The sequence below is a fragment of the Lampetra planeri genome, chromosome 15, assembly GCF_965212315.1.
Source record: "Lampetra planeri chromosome 15, kcLamPlan1.2.h2, whole genome shotgun sequence".
In the NCBI taxonomy this organism is placed as follows: Eukaryota; Metazoa; Chordata; class Hyperoartia; order Petromyzontiformes; family Petromyzontidae; genus Lampetra; species Lampetra planeri.
In genome coordinates, this window is record NC_136121.1 from 4,995,798 (window position 1) to 5,017,465 (window position 21,668).

Genomic DNA, 21,668 nt, shown 5'->3' on the forward strand with positions numbered 1-21,668 from the left:
CGACTGTGAATAACGGAGGGCGGTAAGGTGGAGAGCACTGGGACGGCCCGAAGAATCTTTCATGGTGAACACGGCCTGCTCTTGCGAACCCATCCACCTCTCGCGCTCGAGCAGAAGACTGGAACTCCCCCTCCGCAGGCGTTGATGTCGGCGGGAGTGGCATTTCGGCAGCAGGAGCGGCGTTTTGGCGGGAACCGCACCCCGACCAGCCGCAGAGTTGGCGGGAGCGGCGTTTTGGCGGGAACCGCGCCCAGACCAGCCGCCGAGTTGGTGGGAGCGGCGTTTTGGCGGGAACCGCGCCCCGACCAGCCGCCGAGTTGGCGGGAGCGGCGTTTTGGCGGGAACCGCGCCCTGACCAGCCGCCGAGTTGGCGGGAACGGAGTTTTGGCGGGAACCACGCCCCGACCAGCCGCCGAGTTGGCGGGAGCGGCGTTTTGGCGGGAACCGCGCCCCGACCAGCCGCCGAGTTGGCGGGAACAGCGCCACGATCAGCCGCCGAGTTGGCGGCCCCACCGCGTGGCCCGCATGCCCGGGCCTCCCCCGCCAGCCCCCGCAGAGACGACGGTGTCCTCTCCCCGTGGCTCCATCGCTCCGTTCCCGATGGCGGCGAAGCAGCGGTGCGATGCCAGTCCCGCCACTCCGCGTGCAGCGCCATCTCTCTTTCTCTGTCACCGGGGCTGCCATCCCCGGGGCTGTCCGAAGGATGGTCGTCACACCGTCCCCGTCGTACGAAGGCGTTCAGGTGAGTTTTGTATTTGTTTTTCGTGTGCTCATTTTACTTCCCTAGGATAACACCTAGCAATATTTATATTTCCACAACTTCTGACACCAAATGTAGTGGGTTCGAATTAGGTGCACACACACGCAGCTTGGAGGCAACACTATTTATTAAACGGTAAGTAATATAACACTGTACATGAGGTGGTGACCACCTTCCTCAACTCACTAACACTCTGGAACACGACACAGACTGGACCAGGCAGGCAACGGCCTGCCTGGCCCAGGACGACGACCCGGGACTTGACGACCGATGAGGTCTTCACTTTGGAGTACAGTACAACAACCTCGCTCCGCGTTCACACCACGCTTATATCTGCTTTGGCGTGGCCGGCTCCGCCCAGGCGTGGCTGGCTCTGTCCAGGCCACGCCTCCCTTCCCAGGCCACGCCTCCCTTCCCCCACCTCTGGGAAGGTCCGGATCCCTCCACCACGTGACCCCCCAGGCACCCCCTTGGGGCCCCCATCCCTCGTACGGGCCGACACAGTAGTGACCGTTCTATGTCACTACAAATGTCCACGTGATAAGCCACTTCGTTGAGCTATCATTTGTGGCCATGTCGCTTCTGAAAAAATAGCTATATAGCTCAGTGGGTCTTACCTGGTAAAATAAAAAAAGTTTAGTTGAATAGTTTAAATAGCTTAGGCTACGTGCAGTTTTCCTGGACAAAGCGTGTTTTGTATTCATATGTTCATAGTACATCTCATAAAATGTGTCACATCTTAACCAATCAAACGCTCATTCTCGAACATCTACTGAAGTTTCTGCCGTTCCCTTCCGTACGACGGCTTTTCAACTCCTTGGTCACAATGCCCACTTGCGCATCATGAATGCCACACAATCCTGACCTACAATTCCCAAGCAAGCTCACGGGCTTTGCGCGAAGGGGGGAGGTTTGTAACTTGTGCAACCTGCTGCACCGTAAGCTAACGCAAGCGGCGAAAAGACTGTCCGTGATGCGCGACTCCGAGACACTCCCTCGCACAGCACAGATGGAAATCGATAAGCAACTGGAAGCCGCAGCCCCCCCGAGTGATTCTCTCACAGGAAGGGCAGATGTCAGCTGCCAGATCATTATGCAGGTGTGGCATTGGTTAGTGTGCAGATAAACACGTCCTCTTGTGCCGAAATGTCAACGCGGGTCTACGAACGTGCTCACAAGTTGATGCGCCTCCCTGCAGAATGCGCACAGCCACAGAAAGTCACACAGGGCCTCATTGTGTTGTGTAAAATGTTTGTATCTGTGGGCTATTTGGAGGAAAAGCACTCGTGTTCCCATTACCAACAACAGGGCAAATTGTCCAAGTGAATGGGTTTAAGCTGCTTCCTCAAGATCTTATGTGGCTCTGAATCTTTTAATGTTTTGCCATATTTTGAAATGCTATAAAATAACATGAATAATGCGAATAATCCATCACAATAATTGTCTCTTATTCAGCCGGAAAGCTCCACTAAATCCTGACACATTTTCAGGAGCACTGTTAGTGGTCTGTGGCCAATAATTTTGGATGAGGAGATAAACAGGAATATGTCGTAATCTTGATTTGAAGCTTTCGTGACTGCAGGAATCCATACTCTTTGGTTCTTTCGGTAAAGTCAAAATAAAATAAATCACGACGTTTCGGGCGCAACACGAGCATCCGTCATCAGGTGGGAAAGCATGGTCTGCTGCTGAGGAAGACTGTTTTAAAAGGTTTGAAAAGGGTGTAGCCCAAGGGTCATAAAGAAGTGGCTGGGGCTAGTGATGTTAATGTGAGAAATTAGCATGAAACTGTAAGATAGGAGGAGAGCAGCCTCCTCGACAAGGGCATGGAAGTGACTATGTTAATGTGAGGGATTAGCATGATGTTAATGTGAGAAATTAGAAGGCACGGAAGTGGCTATGTTAATGTGAGGGATTAGCATGATGTTAATGTGAGAAATTAGAGGGCACGGAGGTGGCTATGTTAATGTGAGGGATTAGCATGATGTTAATGTGAGAAATTAGAGGGCACGGAGGTGGCTATGTTAATGTGAGGGATTAGCATGATGTTAATGTGAGAAATTAGAGAGCACGGAAGTGGCTATGTTAATGTGAGAGATTAGCATGATGTTAATGTGAGAAATATGAGGGCACGGAGGTGGCTATGTTAATGTGAGGGATTAGCATGGTGTTAATGTGAGAAATTAGAAGGAACGGAAGTGGCTATGTTAATGTGAGGGATTAGCATGATGTTAATGTGAGAAATTAGAAGGCAAGGAAGTGGCTATGTTAATGTGAGGGATTAGCATGATGTTAATGTGAGAAATTAGAAGGGACGGAAGTGGCTATGTTAATGTGAGGGATTAGCATGATGTTAATGTGAGAAATTAGAAGGCACGGAAGTGGCTATGTTAATGTGAGGGATTAGCATGATGTTAATGTGGGAAATTAGAAGGGACGGAAGTGGCTATGTTAATGTGAGGGATTAGCATGATGTTAATGTGAGAAATTAGAAGGGACGGAAGTGGCTATGTTAATGTGAGGGATTAGCATGATGTTAATGTGAGAAATTAGAAGGCACGGAAGTGGCTATGTTAATGTGAGGGATTAGCATGATGTTAATGTGGGAAATTAGAAGGGACGGAAGTGGCTATGTTAATGTGAGGGATTAGCATGATGTTAATGTGAGAAATTAGAAGGGACGGAAGTGGCTATGTTAATGTGAGGGATTAGCATGATGTTAATGTGAGAAATTAGAAGGCAAGGAAGTGGCTATGTTAATGTGAGGGATTAGCATGCTGTTAATGTGAGAAATTAGAAGGCACGGAAGTGGCTATGTTAATGTGAGGGATTAGCATGATGTTAATGTGAAAAATTAGAAGGGACGGAAGTGGCTATGTTAATGTGAGGGATTAGCATGATGTTAATGTGGGAAATTAGAAGGGACGGAAGTGGCTATGTTAATGTGAGGGATTAGCATGATGTTAATGTGAGAAATTAGAGGGCACGGAGGTGGCTATGTTAATGTGAGGGATTAGCATGATGTTAATGTGAGAAATTAGAGGGCACGGAGGTGGCTATGTTAATGTGAGGGATTAGCATGATGTTAATGTGAGAAATTAGAGAGCACGGAAGTGGCTATGTTAATGTGAGAGATTAGCATGATGTTAATGTGAGAAATATGAGGGCACGGAGGTGGCTATGTTAATGTGAGGGATTAGCATGGTGTTAATGTGAGAAATTAGAAGGAACGGAAGTGGCTATGTTAATGTGAGGGATTAGCATGATGTTAATGTGAGAAATTAGAAGGCAAGGAAGTGGCTATGTTAATGTGAGGGATTAGCATGATGTTAATGTGAGAAATTAGAAGGGACGGAAGTGGCTATGTTAATGTGAGGGATTAGCATGATGTTAATGTGAGAAATTAGAAGGCACGGAAGTGGCTATGTTAATGTGAGGGATTAGCATGATGTTAATGTGGGAAATTAGAAGGGACGGAAGTGGCTATGTTAATGTGAGGGATTAGCATGATGTTAATGTGAGAAATTAGAAGGGACGGAAGTGGCTATGTTAATGTGAGGGATTAGCATGATGTTAATGTGAGAAATTAGAAGGCAAGGAAGTGGCTATGTTAATGTGAGGGATTAGCATGATGTTAATGTGAGAAATTAGAAGGCACGGAAGTGGCTATGTTAATGTGAGGGATTAGCATGATGTTAATGTGAAAAATTAGAAGGGACGGAAGTGGCTATGTTAATGTGAGGGATTAGCATGATGTTAATGTGGGAAATTAGAAGGGACGGAAGTGGCTATGTTAATGTGAGGGATTAGCATGATGTTAATGTGAGAAATTAGAAGGCACGAGGGTGGCTATGTTAATGTGAGAGATTAGCATGATGTTAATGTGACGACGGACGCTTGTGCTGCGCCCAAATTGTCGTGATTTATTTTATTTTATACCTACGTGACTTTACCGAAAGAACCAAAGAGTAAAGAACATATCGTGCCTATAACTATAATCCGTGATGCAATACTAAAGACAATACAGTACATAACAACTCATCACTATAGTATTAGCTATAATCAACTCACTGCTGGTTGAAAGCCTCTCCAAAGCCAACATAATCTGGAATGATCCCACTCTGTAATAACCACATTTTCATAAAACATCGTGAACATTTTGTTACTATCCTTGCAAATATTTGTGTTAATAAAATACAGCCCTTGCTTTTGAGAGCTTTGGATGACTGCATCAATTTCCATTGAATTCTATTCCTTGCCATGGTCTACAAAGGCTCGTAATAATGATCTCTGATATTCAATTGTCTTCTTTCAGTATCGTCTTGATTGTACGTGGTCGATGATGACAAAATACCTTCCAATATCTTGCTCGCTCGCGTGACTGCCTGGCCTCTTCAGTTGCCAATTCTCTTCCCAATTATATGCACGCACGATTCACATACATTTGACATGCTGTCAATGCCTCAGTTAATTTGCAAGTGAGTTTTGTCTCAATTTTTGAACAGAATAATGACTGAGACATTCCAAAATTTAGACATTTCATCTCAATGCGCTAATTAGTAAATAGGTGAGATTATTTTAGTCCAACAGCTATTCTCAACTTCTTTGGTGATATCCACGGCTATTGCATATGGTCCAGGAGCTTTACCCTTTTGTAATACCTTTCCTTGGGATGCAAACGTTTTATGTATTCACTCTTTCCATCTGCCTGTCTCTATCACAGAACAACGCTTTTAAATTGCGATTTAAAGCTTTCGTGACTGCAGGGATTCATATTCTTGGTTCTTTTGGTAAAGTCAAGTAGAAGGGAAATAATAAAAATAAAACATAATAAGATAAAATTATCACGACGTTTCGGCCACAACGCAAGCAGCCGTCCCTCAGGTGAAGAACAGGGCTGTCGGAAAGACAGCGTCCCCATTAGGACCCTGTCTTTCCGACAGCCCTGTTCGTGCGCTGTGGCCGAAAACGTCGTGAGAATTTTATCTTATTATGTTTTATTTTTATAATTTTAACGCTTTTAAAGATGATCAAATATGCACAAAATTGTATACGTAGTAAAGGGGTTTTTTGGGATTAGATTGCGTAAATATGAATGTGTCGTTAAACCGTTCGGTTGCCAGAACCCGGTGGGTGACATGGCCTAGTGGTACCACTTGCTGCAAAGGTTCACAGTTAGAATACAGCGGCCGCCCCGGTAATTACTGCGGTGAGCACTAACTATTATAACACACTCCGTTTGGCTTCACAGTGGACTTTAAAGACCGTGTGATGTCATTCGCAAGAGTAGGCCATTGGTTGACCTAGGGGAGGCCCTGAACAAGTTCTAGTATCACTTGCTACTGATGTCTACCATGACCTGGAATGGAACTCAGGTCATTAAGATTGTAGCACAGTGTGCTGTCTAAACCACCATTCCCCATAGCCCCATTTGTAAAGTTTAGCCCAAAATGGGCTGTTGCCTGCAAGTACTGTTTGCGAGTATCTATTAACAGGGCCAGGCTTGGCGATGCACTTTTAAACCTAGATTGATGTTCAAACATGCATACAACACGTCCGGTGCGTTTGTCTCCTCAGTGGTAATGTTTAAACACTGCACCAGGTAACATAATCACCACTGCTGTTAACCGTGGCCTGGCATCAAATTCTGGTTGCCAGGTTTGTAGCACCGTGTGCTAATAACCACGCTACTGCTCCCCATGCAAAAATCCCCCCCCGTATAGCCTTAACAAACTGTTGGGGCAAGTCCTGTTAGCCAGTACAGCACATGAGGGGGTCGCCAACACCACGCCCGGCCACCTTCGTCTCCCTAGTGGCGATATTTACACATCGGACTAGGTACTCATTTGAGGCTGAATCGAATTAGGGGAGTCCCAGGGACGACCTCAGATAATTATAATCGTCACACGAGGGGGTTGTCAACACCATGCCCGGCCACCTTTGTCTCCCGAGGGGCGATATTTACACATCGGACTAGGTACTCATTTGAGGCTGAGTCGACTTAGGGTAGGCCCAGGACGAGCTCAGATAATCGTCACTGGTGTTGGACGCGAGCGGAAATCGAACAGGGTTCAGCGGGTTCAGCGGGTTCATAGCGGGGCGCATTAACTGCTGCACCACCGCTCCCTATACACACACACATAACAAAGGCAAAGACACACGCACACGCAAATGTGAAAGACAAATACTGACCCGCCACCGCCAGTTATGTAGCTGTAGCCACCACCAGTCAGTAGCCCATAGCCGTAGCGCTCCCCCAGGTACACGGGCTCAGTTGGATCATAGCAGCTGAGCAGCTTCTGCAATCTGGGCACACTGGCAGGGAAACCGACAGCGACACACATTTAGCATCACAGAGTAAATGTAAAATATCCACCTCCGACTAGAGGCCATCAAAGAATATTTAGGTCTTGAAGTTGTGCAGGCAATTAAATGAAACTGTTGGCACAGAGCCGTCAAAAACAGAATTTAAGCTGAATTCATCTCGGGGAGACTCAAGCCAGATTCGGCTACAAACTGCTGCTTATTGTTTGAATGGTCCAGGATTCAAACCCTGGTTGCTAGCCTTATGCTGCAGTTCTAGTCTCTACAAAAAGAGAGATAAAGATCATCGTATAGCCTTAACAGACTGTTGGGGCAAGTGCTGTTAGAGAGCAGCACCTATTAAGGGCCGATATGGCACACGAGGGGGTGGGTGGCCAACACCACACTCGGTCGTCTTTGTCTCCCCAGTGGCAATGCTTACACTCCACACCATGTATAATTGCTAAAATTATTTCGCACCATACGTAGCCAACTGTGCTAATCAAAGCCGAGTCGACCTAGGGGAGGCCCAGGACCGATTCAAATAAATCGTAACTGGTGTTGGCCATGAGCGGGAATCTAACTCGGGTCGCCAGATTTGTAGCGCAGCGTGCTAACCGTAGCACCACCGCTCATGCCTAGTCTCTCCAACACCACTTCACACATACGTGCAATTCCAACAAATGACATAACAGAGATGTACACACATTGCAAAATGTCAAAGAAAGTATGTCATTGGTATGCAGGTGTAATATAGGATGAGTATTTGTCTTACAATGAGTGAAATACTGATAATCTGGTACAAACATAAGGGAAGGTCTTCGTCCAGAAGTGGATTGATAATGGGCTGTAAATTGCTTTTATTATGGTCACTAATATAATTCCATTGCTTAAATCAACACACTCATGTTTCCTTGCATGGCTTCATCGTGTTGAATAATCCGGGAACACTTTGTTAAACAAAACCATGACTCTGGATAGGCAGCCGACGCAAGTGGTGCCTTTTGCTTAAAAAAAACACTGACCTCCCTTTGGGTTTTGTGCTCAAAAGATGCCTTGCTTATATTTAAACCAGCTGTGACTCACGATGAGCAGTCTCGACCGCCATTTCAGTGAGGTGACAATCGAGCGGGCCGCGTGTCACCACCGGTAATGAATCGTAATGATGCAAGGGATCATGTTCAAGGATGGAGGTGGTGGCCGGGTGGACTCGGGGTCCTGCCCTCCACCGTGTGTGGATCGGAGAGGTAACTTGAAGGTATCTCAAAAGGAAGCTCTGGTGACATCGACTTCCGAGAGCCAATCTCCCTACGCACAGGGTCGCACACGCCTGCGAGGATTCTGAAAGGACACTTTGTCTCGTGACGGCGACGTAGCAATCGAGATAAGGTTGGGGGGAGATCACACATTTTTGATGATCTCGTCAAGGAGGATAAACCATCACGCAAACTCTGGTCATGCTCGCAGAGGCTTTTGCGCACCATCGAACAAAAATGGTTACCGCATCGCGCACTTTCAGATGCACTTCCACGGCCATCTGGAATGCTCTTCCTTCCGATATTAGGAAGCCACTGGAGCTATGCACTTTTAAATCATCTGGATTGAAAACTAATCTCCAGAGAACTGCCTTTTGTGTTTAGCTTGTTGTCTTTCCCCCGTACCTCCGATTTGCATTGTTGGCGACGTACGGTGTGACAGAAGTTCAACATATGCACATACATGCTCAATACGGTCTGCTTTTTCACCAGCTATGCTTAGCCTTCAAAACAGTTTTAATCAACAGCCGAACAGAAAGTCGCAGCAAAGTGGCCTCATTATGACCCACGTCATGGTGAGTTTCACCTCCTGGCGCTTGCACCTGGCTCCCCATTGTAGCGAGTTAAAGCACTCGGGCCGGTTACTTCGACTTCATAGCAAGAGCCATTCATGATTCCTAATTGATTTTTTGAGTTAGGTCAAACGTCGATTTTGATTAATCTCAGCTGCGAAAGATTACGCGTTGAGAAAAGCCACGGCGTGAATGTGGCTTCGGGCTCAGTTTGATGTTTATCCATTGCAAAGGATTATGTATCTGTGTGTGGGACAGTGCACACCTATAATCCAGAAAGTGAGAGGCTGGTGGATTACAAAAATCTGTGGAAATTTAACAGTGGGGGGGGGGGGGGCAAACAGGGTGGAGAAGCTACAGCTAGTTACAGCTCAATATACAATCCAATCCAACCTTATACAGATTCCTATCTGCAGATGATTCAATGCTGTCTTTTCCAATCACCTGCTCGCACAACCAGCTACCCACAGAGGAATATCGGCTCGCCTAAGCCTGTGAAGGTGGTGCTGCAGTACGCGCACTCTGCTGCAAACCCAGACGCCAGAAATAGATTCTCTGCTCAAGACTAACAGCAGTGGCGAGTAACGTATGAACCATTCCTGGTCCCCTTCCGTTCACCAACTTGCACTGACCATCATGGTGAAGTATGGTCAAACATCCCCCAAGACCAACAGGGCAAGCTGTGGCCTTCGTTCTGCAGTTCATTGACAAATGGCTGCCGATTACTTATTTACAATGATTATTATTGATTCTGGTTGGTGAGGAATTTCAGGCTGAAGATGACCGATAGCCTTACTATGGTCAAAAACATCTGAACCGTAAAATAAAATCTTGTGGTGCTCCAACTTGTTGTCAGAAGTATCATATTCCCAGCAATGATCCATAAATAATGTATAATACAATACACCTGCTTGCAGTGATTACTTACAAGAAACACAGTGTTCAAATTGAAGTTGGGTTTGTAAAATTAAGTATTGATTTGTTTTCTTCATAAAGCTCACCGAATGTGCTGGTTTTGACCAGCTTGACGGTCATTATTCGAGAACGCATCATCGTACAATCAAGATGCACAAGACACTGGCCATCAGTAGGCAAGATGAAGAGAAAAGTGAATGGACTCTCCAGCTCGTGATCCATCTTCATGTTCCACCGCAGTGAACATTTTGACCCCGGTGTTATTTCATGGCTTTATTTTTGGTGATTTCGAAAAGTTTATTCGTTTAGCCATGTTTGTTTGTTGTAATACGGAGTAAGACTAATGGCCTTAATCTAAGTTGGCTTGTGGTTGTTGTTGTTTGACTTGCATCCCACTGGGATTTTTGCACACAGCGTTGGTGTACGGTGTTTTTTCTGCAATATTTTACTGCCTTTTCTTGGATTTTCTGCTTGCACTTAGTCACATATTCACTTTAAGATGTTTTTTTTTCATGTTTTTGTTTTTTGTTTGTTGTGGTTGCACCCGATTCAAGAGCCGAATGGCTCACAGGGCTATACCTAATAAATGAACTTGAACTATTGGAGTCAACAAAATGGGAACCAAGTGATTAATAACTACGAAGAAAAAACACAGGCAGCTTGGCAAGCATCACCCACGGTACGACGCGGTGTCGATGCTACGTCACGATGCGGCTTGCTGAGCGTGGGGGCCGCGTGCTTGTGATCCAGTGATAAGGGTTACAGGAAGGGTGGCCGAATCATAACTTCCGCATTTCCCCGCACCTTCAATTAGCACGGCTGCTAATAACTGCATCTCCAGTTTCTTCATCCCCCCCCCCCAGCATTCCCTTGCGCGTTTCCTAATCCCCCCCCCCCGCTCTATCTCTCCTCCTTGGCTCCTCCCCCCTCTCTTGCCTATATAGCCTCTTGTTACAGCAGCCCTTTTGCCCACTTCAGCAATTGTTTCTTGCTGTGGTTGTCCCACCTGATGACGGACGCTTGTGTTGTGCCCGAAACGTCGTGATTACATTTATTTTACTTTTTATACATACGTGACTTTACCGAAAGAACCAAAGAGTATGACACGGCTGGCTACGTACATATGCACGTACCTGTGATGCACACAACCGCCTATGCTTCAAGGCGGCCAAAAGATGGCAGCACAGCAAGTGAGTTCAAGATCCGCATGGCCTTTGAAAAATTATCCAACTCTCTTATTTGGTGTAGTTTCTTGCAGATACAATTCCGGATTACTCTCACAATATGCAAAACACTCGTTAGAAAATTACTGGCCAAACATCCCAATGTCTTGCCAAAAGACTTGACAATCAATGACAACATTCTGGATAAATGGAGGGACCTGTTAATTACTCGTTGACATCGACTGGAGTATTTTGTTTTACGCACAAACGTGGCTCGGATTACATTCCAGACGTATGCAAAAAATAAATGTACTTCTGCTAGACGACATAAATCCGAGCTGTGGGGATGGAGACATGGGTTTGGTTCATTCCCTACGGAGCAAATAGCAGCGACACCCCTCCACTTGCTCCAAATACCTCGGAAACAATCACCTACTTTGGCTTCCTGAAGAATAATAATTCACGGCTGGATGAAGACCTCCCAATGCCCTGTATGTCATAGTGGTTCACGTGATCTTACCCAACCATGCTGGTGAGTGTTGGTTGGTCAAGGGGGGAGAGGGGAGCCCAGGGTTAGTTCAGATATTACTTGCCACAGATGTTAACCGTGACCAACATCAGATATCACTTGCCACGGGGTTCTTAATGCGCTCAATCCAACCCCTCATATAACAATATTTTTTGTACGAGTTCACAAAGATAACAAAGAAAATCAACACATCTCACAGCTTAAATGAGCAAGGAGCTGGCTCTCATCTCTGTTGATGGGGATAACCATTGTTCACTTCCCACTATAGTGGTGCTCATCTTATCCGCCGTCGAGGGATGATGGGATGTGTCGACCTTGCATTGAGATTTGAACTCAAATCCTTTCAATTGCGATTGAAAGAGCTCCCCCCCCCGTGTCAGATGAAGATAGGGATAACAGCAGGGCTTCAGAAAAAGCCTAATATTAGATCAGTCACTCACGGATATATACAAAAGCCTTTGAACATTCTGGGTGCCGCTGATACTGTATGTGTCTGTTTTTATAGCACAAACACCACACAATGCGTACATGTGTGTATGCATGCACGTGTTATTACTAAATTCCATTCGTCAAAATGACATTCCATTACTCAAAAGAGGACGAAGGATTTCTCTCCTTAAAGCACGCCGCAAATAGCAATAGATTCGCCTTTTGTGCAAAATGCCAAGATTTTGAATGCACAAGATGCACTCGCTCACCCTCTTGCGCGTACAGACATGGTGCCTTCGACGCCAAAGCCTTCATCGTAAAGGTTTTTTAAATATATTTTTGTTTGAATATAAGAACAACCCTCTGCTTTGATGTATTAATAACTCAAATTAACACACCTTATTTGCCTGCCTTTTTGCAATGCTATGACTCATACCTACTATAATACTATGTAACACAATTTTTTTTCCTGGGTAATAAGTGTTATTTCGGAATTGCTTATGCCTAAAAAGTATAGAAAATGGATTTATTCCCCAGCTTTTGTGACCAGGAACGTGATACTTTGAAATTTACCTATTTTCAATAAGAAAACGGGCGAATTTGTGTCTTTTCGTTCACATAAAGTCAGAAAAAAACCCATTAATCTAAATTAACATTTATTTATACTAAAGTAATACAAAAATGATTACAAAAGATTTAGAAGCGAGTAGTTTTTCGAGATTTACGATTATACTGTAAATCACTTTCATGAAGCAGCCCCCAAATGTAGTCTCGTGAAAAGGATATGACAAAAAGTAGCCAGGAAAAGTACGTTCATTCCTTAAACCTGGTTTCTGTAGGCAGCCGTCAGCGTGTTCCTTACGGTCTAGTCCAGCACAAATACGTGTTTTATGGGCTGTAAATAAAAGAGCAGTGTCCAAATCACATCCAGGTTATTCAGCTTCTTCACTGTTGACACAGTGCCAAATGACTGCTTGGTATACAGGAGGTCGTGGGTTCGATCCCGACCACGACTCCTATATATTTGGAGTTTGCACGTCTCTCTCCCCGTGGTCGTGTGGATTTTTCTCCAGGTCCTCTAGTTTTGCCCTCCACATTTAGAATTAACATGCATTTAGAGTATTTGGCTGCTGTACATTTCCACATGATAAGCCACTTCGTTAAGCTCGCATTTGTGGCCAGGTCGCTTCTGAAAAAGAGCTATATAGCTCAGCGGGCCTTACCTGGTAAAATAACAATAGTTTAAAGAGTTTTAGTTAAAAGGTGCGATTGGGAAACATTGCCAGGAGATCATCGCTGTGGATTCATTCTCAGATAATGGCTCCTCAAGGAGCATTAAAAAAAAAATGGCAGAATGTGTCTGCCACTATCCCTCTAAGAAGTCTTGGACCCTATTCTGCTTTTCCAAATTCTCCTATTGAGCCACCCCCCCCCCCTTCCCCTCAGCCCCCCCCCCCCCCAAAAAAACCCCAGTGAATTCTGGCAGAAGGCAGTCCTCACCATGGCTCCCTATAGCTTGAACTTTATCTGCCATAGGGACCTGCAAAACAACAGCCGCTGGGTCTGCCCCAATATCCAGACCTGCATCCATCACCAACGCTGTTGCCATGCCACCACATCGACGTGCTCAAATGCCTGCCAGGTCCTAGCCGCGGCATTATTGCTCAGGCGTAGCTGCTTAGGAAACAACTGGGTACTGGATCATCCACTGGACATCTGTGAAACTCCTGGACATCTGTGAAAAAGAGCTTCGGAGCGCATCGGATTCTTCTGTGTAGCTGACCCGCATAACGCATCGTACGGCTCTGCTCACGAGGCACAACAGAGTTAAGGCTGCTGACGTGTTAACAGCTTTCTTTTCCACAAAAACAACAAACGCCGCGAGGTAAGCAAACGTTTTATTTAAAGTGCTATGATTGCAGAAAATGGTTGAGATGTTTTATGGAACCTGGTACGGAGTTATGAGCAGAAATTCTACGGTTTTGTTAGGGACCGCTCTCTCCATCCCACAACCTCAGGTGACTTCCCACAGATGCGAGACAACCTTACTATGCGGTGATGATGATGATGATGATGATAATGACAAGCTATATCGAGCCATATAAAGCCTGTACATTATCCTATTTATAAATATACAAAATGTGCAGTTATTTGCACCAGAGATATGCACTTTAGCAATTACGTGGCAATTGTGAAAAAGTCTGCATTCCCAAATGAATACTGTGGATCTATTGAGTGCACAGTGTGACAAGTGGCAGATGCATGGTTTGTGACCAATCAGGGTCATGAAGGGACATGTGCTTTAGTCTATAAAGCTTCCACTTTAAACATTACTCCACACTGCACACTCTTTCATACAATACTATACCTAGCACGGCACCTTACTTTCCTTTAGATCAAGCAGGTGTTTAATGATTAATTCACCAGTCTCTGCGTAGGACAACCACTGTTGACTTCTCACAAGATGACTTTCATTTTATTGATCAAATGCCAAGTTAACCCCTCCGACTGCGATTCGAAATATCAATCTTACAATTTCCGTGGGCACTTAACCACAGCGCCACAACACACACACACATACATATATCAATACCTGCCATTCGCCAATAAGTGACGGTGATGTCACCGTGGCGCACGTGCCATGGCAGATGCAACCTGGTCTCTAGCTCGAGCCTATTTCGGTGTTTCCACCGTGGTGCTTTGTAGAGAAAGTGCCAGGTGGAGGGTTTACCAGTCGCACTGATTATATATACACACACACAAACATGTGCAGACATTCTAGCCAAATGCCCTGAGAATCAAAGTGCGATGCTTATCCGACCCCCCCCCCCCCCTATCTTGCTAAGTGCACACAAGCTAATGCAACTACGCCAGCAGAATGTGATCTTTCAACTGCTAACCAAAGTCAATTTCCTTTGAAGTCACACCCTGGCTCCCATTGACCGGTTTCCCTCTCATAGCCATGATGTCCAACTGAAAAAAAACAGCCAAGGCTCCAGGTGGCTTTCGGAGTTCTTAAGACGAGAAAACACTGGGTGCATGATAATGACGTTAGGAGCACACATGCAGTTGAATGACGGGGGTTTTTTAAGTCGTATATCGCAAACGGCTGGTATTCGTACACCATGCAGACCATCACGTGCTTTTTGGAGCAGTTTTTTTTTCACGTGAATATCATGTGTTGCTTTAATGCTGGCCGTGTTTTGTTATTATTCAAATATCTCCATTTTAATGGGTGGTTGCTGTCAACCAGAAGGTTGTGAGATCAAACCGTGGTCGGGGTTTGATTCAGGCTGTTTTCAATACTGGCCCAGATTCTTACAAACCGAGTTCTTAAAAAGCACGGTCTTTTCTTGACAGTAACCCAGACCTCCCTTGCAAGGGACACTGTGGCATAATGGGCTAGCACAGATTTTTAAAATTGTGGGGAACTGTTAAATTTATTTCAATGTCGCGTTGCTGCAACACGCGCCGAGCTTACCTGAGGAGACTGTCGTCATCGGCAATCACAAGCCATGGCGTGCGCTCAAACGTCGAATCGGAGTTGAATCTCTCCAAAATCGCAAACGTCTTGGCGCAATGACCTGCGTCTCATCAACACCACCACCACCACCACCCAGGCAAGCAGGTGAGATGGAGTTTGGCGACCAGGGTCAGGTACATTGGCTGGGGCAGTGTGAAAATATTCCACTCTGTGAGTCCTCTTAAGTCATTGCCCCCTTGTTTTTTTTGCCATTTAATTGAACAATGATTATCCTAACCGTACTATTCAGATTCATGGAAAAGGTGAAGCATTCTTAATAGAGGTTGTTTTTTTGGGTTCGATCGTGTAAGTATAAATGTGTCGTTAAATCCACCACTACCCGACACAGCTAATCAGTAAGGTTGGTCACTTCAACGAAACATTCCAATTCGTTACTAGTGTAATGGGTTCCGAAGACACTTGTAGAGGTAACTTCTTTATTACAATACAACACTCCAACAGTCCTGATACACTGTTACAGCCTAGGGACACAGCCTACTCCTAGCGTGCCTGACACTGGCTACGCTCTCGGGTCCTCCGGCTACGGTTACCCTAGGGGAGGCTACCTGACCCGACCTAGCCAAGGTGTGGGTCTAGACTCTGGCTTCCTCGGAACTCGCCCTTACAAGGGCGCCGAGCCGGGAGTCCCAGAGTCCCACCACTGGCCCGCACAGCGCCCCGGCCCTTACAAGGACAAGCGGGGCGAGGGGATCCAGGGTCCTAAGCTGGCTGGTCTTGGGTCTTGAGTTGCAACTGGCCCCGATCGGCTGGGGAGGTGCCCTTTTATCCCCCTTGCCCATTGAGGGGTGGGGTTGCGTGGGATCCTAGATCCCCCGCAGCCCCCCGTTGGTGGCGCCGAGGGGATTAGCTGTCTGGGGTCCTGAGCCCCCAGCAGCCCCTCCCCTCTTGGGCTGGCACGGCAGTACGGGGTACCTTTGCAGATGGACCTCGTCTACCACTGCCGGTAAGCGTGGCCCATCTACGGCACTACACTAGTTTAGCACACCAGTGTGTTGGAGAGTAAACCTACATCTACAATTGTAAACGAATTGGCATATTTTGTTTACGTGACAAACCTTACTAATTAGCCGTGTTGGCTGGTGGTGGGTTTAACGACACATTTATATTTACATGATATAACCCAAAAAAACCGATTATGGATATTATTGTTCGCGAAAGCCTACTTGTTAAACTGAAGCATTCTTCTTATCTGAAGCTTTCTACACAAACAGCGAAACAACAAACAAGGTTTTGAAACAAAATAGCATGACGATTCTTCTAAATATTGACTTAAAGCTTTCGTGACTGCAGGGATTCATATTATTGGTTCTTTCGGTAAAGTCACGTAGAAGGGAAACAATAAAATAATAAAAATATAAAACAATAAAATTATCACGACGTTTCGACTGCAACACAAGCAATCATCATCAGGTTTCATATTTTTATTATTTTATTGTTTCCCTTTTACGTGACTTTACCGAAAGAACCAAGAATATGATTCTTCTAAAGGTAACATTCATGGATCTATCACACACATCTACCAGCCTGTTCACAAGCTGCATGTATTTTACCACCATGGTCATTAACGCCACACTGCCTTGCAATGAAAGATGTGTCACCAATGGCTGCATACAAATTTTAAACATTATCATCCATGCTGCATCTGCTGCTGGGTGAAGGCCTTTCAAAGTCGTGGCCATCCTTCATGACCTCGTGATGTAAAAATCCAACTCGCCCCTGCACGTGAGCTGATCTCATCCATCACGTGAAATGTTTTTTTCTAAGTTTCAGTTGGCTACATCCCAGCAGAGGATCTAGGAAAATATGCGTTTCTGCTTGGCCAAAGAATTTAACGAAATATTCAGGCTTTTTAGAAAAGTAACATGAGGAAAATATAAGAATGTGACAAACGTTTATATATTATTTGCCCTTGGTAAAGACACTGAGCTTAGTCCACTTTAATGATCAAAACACCTCCTAAGCAGTCTCCTAAGCATGACATTATTCTGCCATTTTGAATCAGATTCATCATGAGGACCTCATTCCGCCATCCAGACAATCAAAGCACATGTTACTCTGCAACAAGAAAACATTGCATTGGCCGTAAGAACAATGTCACTCGGTGTTGCCGACACAAATGCAACTTGTTCTCCCAGGATTTCTCCCACTGATTTACTGGTAGGATCCTCCTGGTTACACCAGCCCACAGGGGATTATTGTGTCCGTCGTGCAGGGAGGGGCTGGGTGGGGAGGGTGGGGCTGGGTGGGGAGGGGAGGGTGGGGAGGGTGGGGCTGGGTGGGGAGGGTGGGGCTGGGTGGGGAGGGTGGGGCTGGGTGGGGAGGGGCTGGGTGGGGAGGGTGGGGAGGGGAGGGGAGGGGAGGCTGGGGAGGGGCTGGGTGGGGAGGGTGGGAGGGGTGGGGCTGGGTGGGAGGGAGGGGTGGGGCTGGGTGGGGAGGGGCTGGTCACCCCGTGGTGCCCTTATAAAACTCAACGTTTAACCTACTCACGCCGGCTTGTGCCCGCCCTCACAGTCGGCCATATTTGCGGAATACACCACGTCGCCGTTGACCCTGGCCATTGACCGAGCAACCCAACGTTCCTACCAGCTCCCTCCGCAGGAATGCGTTAGATGGGGCAAGACAGATGACATTGTTGCGAGTAACGCGAACTTCAGTTTAAGAATCACTTATTTATAATTCATGAAAATGACATGGTGTCACCTGTAGGATAAGTGCATTAATATGATGGAACCAATGAGATAGACAGTACAAATGTGGCAAAAAGAAATACAAGAAAAAAACATACAAGACCGATAATACAGTTGAGGCTGACATGACCAATGAGACGAAGAATTGATCCTAGAATCGAATTCTGACCCCAAAATCCTTACAGTTCATCCAAAAACTTCGACAGTGAATCAATGCACGCCTCCGAAACATATCCAAAAACCATACTTGCATTTCAGACAGTCTTTAGTGGCTGGGCTGTAGGCTCTCAAATGCGCGCACATGAGGAAATGTTTAAACTGTGGTTGGGATCCCAGGATACTCGATGATGCTGGCTCAGGGGGCTCGAACTGGCCGAGCATTATCTTAATGGAGCCACCCAGGCATTGCAGCGAGTCTTTTAACAATAAGCGTTGTTTGTGTGCACAGGCTCACCCCTCTCCGTGTTGGGCACCCCTAAGTCGACGGTCGGGATGTCTGCGTCGAGCGTGTCGCTGTAAAACGTGAGACGAGATGCCCGAGTCCCCCAGGTCCTCTTCAACACTGGCACTGCAACACACGGACACGCAACGCAACTGACCGCACGCGACGCGTCGATCCGCTCAGGGGGGGCTGTTCCTAGAAGCATCCCCGCCATGTGGCATGAAAAGTTTCACCCTCCATTGCCGACCTCTGGGTGCCACTCCGATGTCCGTTTCTTTAGCCTCCCTCCCTCCATCTCTCGCACACTCGCACACATGCCCCCCCACACCCTCACCCCCCACCCACCCATCACAACCCCCCCCTGCCCACCCATCACAACCCCTTCTTCCTGGTGACATCTAACATCCTTCTTGCCACATTATATTCCTGGGACGAAACGGCAGGCACGCGAATTGCCGTGCAAACAAATCAATACTCTTGTATTTGATGCCTGTGCGCATAAGGGACCTCAGTTGCATGCAAGACCCCATAACGCCTTGTATGTTCCACAAAATCTACAATGCTTTCTTGCCACATTCCAAGTGGCTTACCCTATCCTGCGATGGAACACCTGTGCTTGACGAGAAGCAGGGTATCCCTCGTTGCAGGGCGCAGTCAAGTCAACGCCAAAGTGTCTAAAAGTTTAAACCAGCATAGGGGCGCGACACTGATCTCTGCTGACAGTTGGACGGTGCAGAGTGATTAGACTGCTCAACTTACATTTGGAAGGTTGCGATTTCAAATCTTAGTTTAAAGTTGACATATCCTCTGTTCCTTCCTCACGTGACATACAATGAGAATGAGTCTGTGGGAGAACTTCCAACAGCAGTCGTTCTCCGGAATGGCCTCTGGGCTGTAACTAATACTAGTTTAGATATCCATTGCTTGATGTTGATATTCATAATTGTCTTAATTCCTGCCCTACTTGATACATGGCGCAGTTATTCTGCACTGTTTTTAAGTGCATTTTTACGTTTAAAATGGAGGATTTAGAGACAGTTTAATAATGTAAAGCTTTGATAGTATTGTTAAATAAAATAGATATTTTAAATACATTGTTTCTTATAAGTAATTTTTAAATATAATTTATTTTTAGTTCTTATGACATAAGAAACAACTTGTGCATGGATTACTTACAATAACAATACATGTATCAAAATCAGAATATGTATTCTACTGGAGGAATTCGAAAAACTATAAAGCTCTTTCACAGATGTCCAGTAAGGGCAGGTCAGAAAGTTACAACAAACAATAAAAAAACAGGAGTTCAAAGTATAAGAAAGCAAAGCAAGTCACAAAATATAATTACACATAAATAAACTAGAAAGTATAAATAAATTCCTGCCGATGTTTCAACACCAAATGAAATCTTGGGCAACAACAGCAAAACAAAAACAGTCCCATACCACACCAAGACAACACACAGTCCCTCAATAAAAGTACACATTAAAATTAAACTATCGATACATGTGTAGTGACATAGAATGGGTCACTACGTAGCATAGCGCTGGTTGCTGGTAGAGAAGGGGATCTGCAGTTCCAGCAGCCCTGACTGACAGCATGTCACGTGATAAGTCAGAGAGAGGGATGTAGGGGAAAGGTTACAGAGGGGGCAAGTGAGGGAAGCCCGGGAACCCCGCTAGTAGATTCTGGGGCGGAGCGAGGCCACGCTGGGAGGATAAAAGGGGACCCCGAGCAAGAGCTCGGGGCTGTCGTTGGAGTGGGATGCCGTCGTGCTGCTGGAGTCTTCGCCACCATCTACGTCTTCATCTGCACGGCGTCGTCAGTCAGGCAGTCTGCCAGCTGTCCTGACTGGGAGCTGTCGTTACTCTGCGTCTCTGAGTCAGTCACTACACATGGCTAAGGGGATCACAGTTACAAATCACATTTGCAAATTTGGTTGGATCCAGCACTAACCTTCTGCTTTTCCAAATATTTTTTGAAAGAAGATTTACAATGTTAAGGGAGGAAACAAGGTTGTTGTTGTTGTTGTTGTTCCAAAACGTTGGTGCTGCAACGGCAAAGGCTCTGTCACCTATTCCAATTCTTGTTCTTGGGATAGTTAAAAGCAGCAAAGAGTAATTAAATAGACGTCTTGGTTTTGACAATAGGATTCGTGAATTAGCTAATCATAGTGCACATTAGCTAATTAGAATTTTATGGATGAAAAGGTTTAGTCTGTTTCGTGATTCATTAGTAGCTGATCTCTAAGCAGCGTCACAGTAGTCAAAAAGTGATACAATAATAGCTTCAATAATTTGCAGGCGCAATCAAATAGGGAAACAAAGTTTGTTTCTGTATAAATACCATATTTGTATTCGATTTTCTTTGAGATGTGATCAATATGGGCTTGGAATGTAAGTTTTGAATCAATCAGTAAACCAAAGTATTTGAAGCACTCCGTTTGTTTAATGATTTTGTTTCAAATATCCATAATAGGTGAAAAGAATGAAACTGGATTTTTGTTTTAAAGTAGAAATCGTGTTGGAGACTACGTTTCACTTCATTTGGAGATTTACCCTATACGAGCATGACAGTGTCATCAGCAAAGATATTTAATTTCGAGTGATTTAAGTTTAGTCCAAGATTGTTTAAATATAAGAACAGAATTGAACCCAGCATGGAACCTTGTGTTCATGTTTTTGCTTTTTGTTAGTTGCGGTTGCACCCGACTCAAGAGCCGAATGGCTCACAAGGCTATACCTAATAAATGAAAATTGAATGAACTTTAACTTCTTCTTGGTTCTTTCGGTAAAATCACGTAGAAGGGAAATAATAAAATAATAAAAAATTTAACATAATAAATTACAATTCTCACGACGTTTCGGCCACAACGCAAGCAGCCGTCCTCAGGTGAAGAACAGGTCTGGCCGTCCTCAGGTGAAGAACAGGTCTGACCTGTTCTTCACCTGAGGACTATTGCTCATCAGTAGTGGCCTTTATCCAGGTTAATGAAGAAAAATGTTAATACATCCATCGTTGCTGTGGTGGTGCAGTAATCCTCTCACAAACAGAGTATTTACTGGTAG

General features: G+C 45.5%; 1 protein-coding gene across 1 annotated transcript in view; it reads right to left on the bottom strand.

Annotated features, from left to right (window-relative positions):
• Nucleotides 1-21,668, bottom strand: part of B3GLCT (beta 3-glucosyltransferase) — a 61,044-nt gene that overhangs the window by 7,747 nt on the left and 31,629 nt on the right. The window contains exons 11-13 of the mRNA XM_078600847.1: nucleotides 18,613-18,726; nucleotides 15,409-15,511; nucleotides 6,953-7,075 (exon numbers count right to left, since the gene is read on the bottom strand). Of these exons, the coding sequence (XP_078456973.1) occupies nucleotides 6,953-7,075; nucleotides 15,409-15,511; nucleotides 18,613-18,726 (340 nt within the window). The remainder of the gene's footprint in view (nucleotides 1-6,952; nucleotides 7,076-15,408; nucleotides 15,512-18,612; nucleotides 18,727-21,668) is intronic.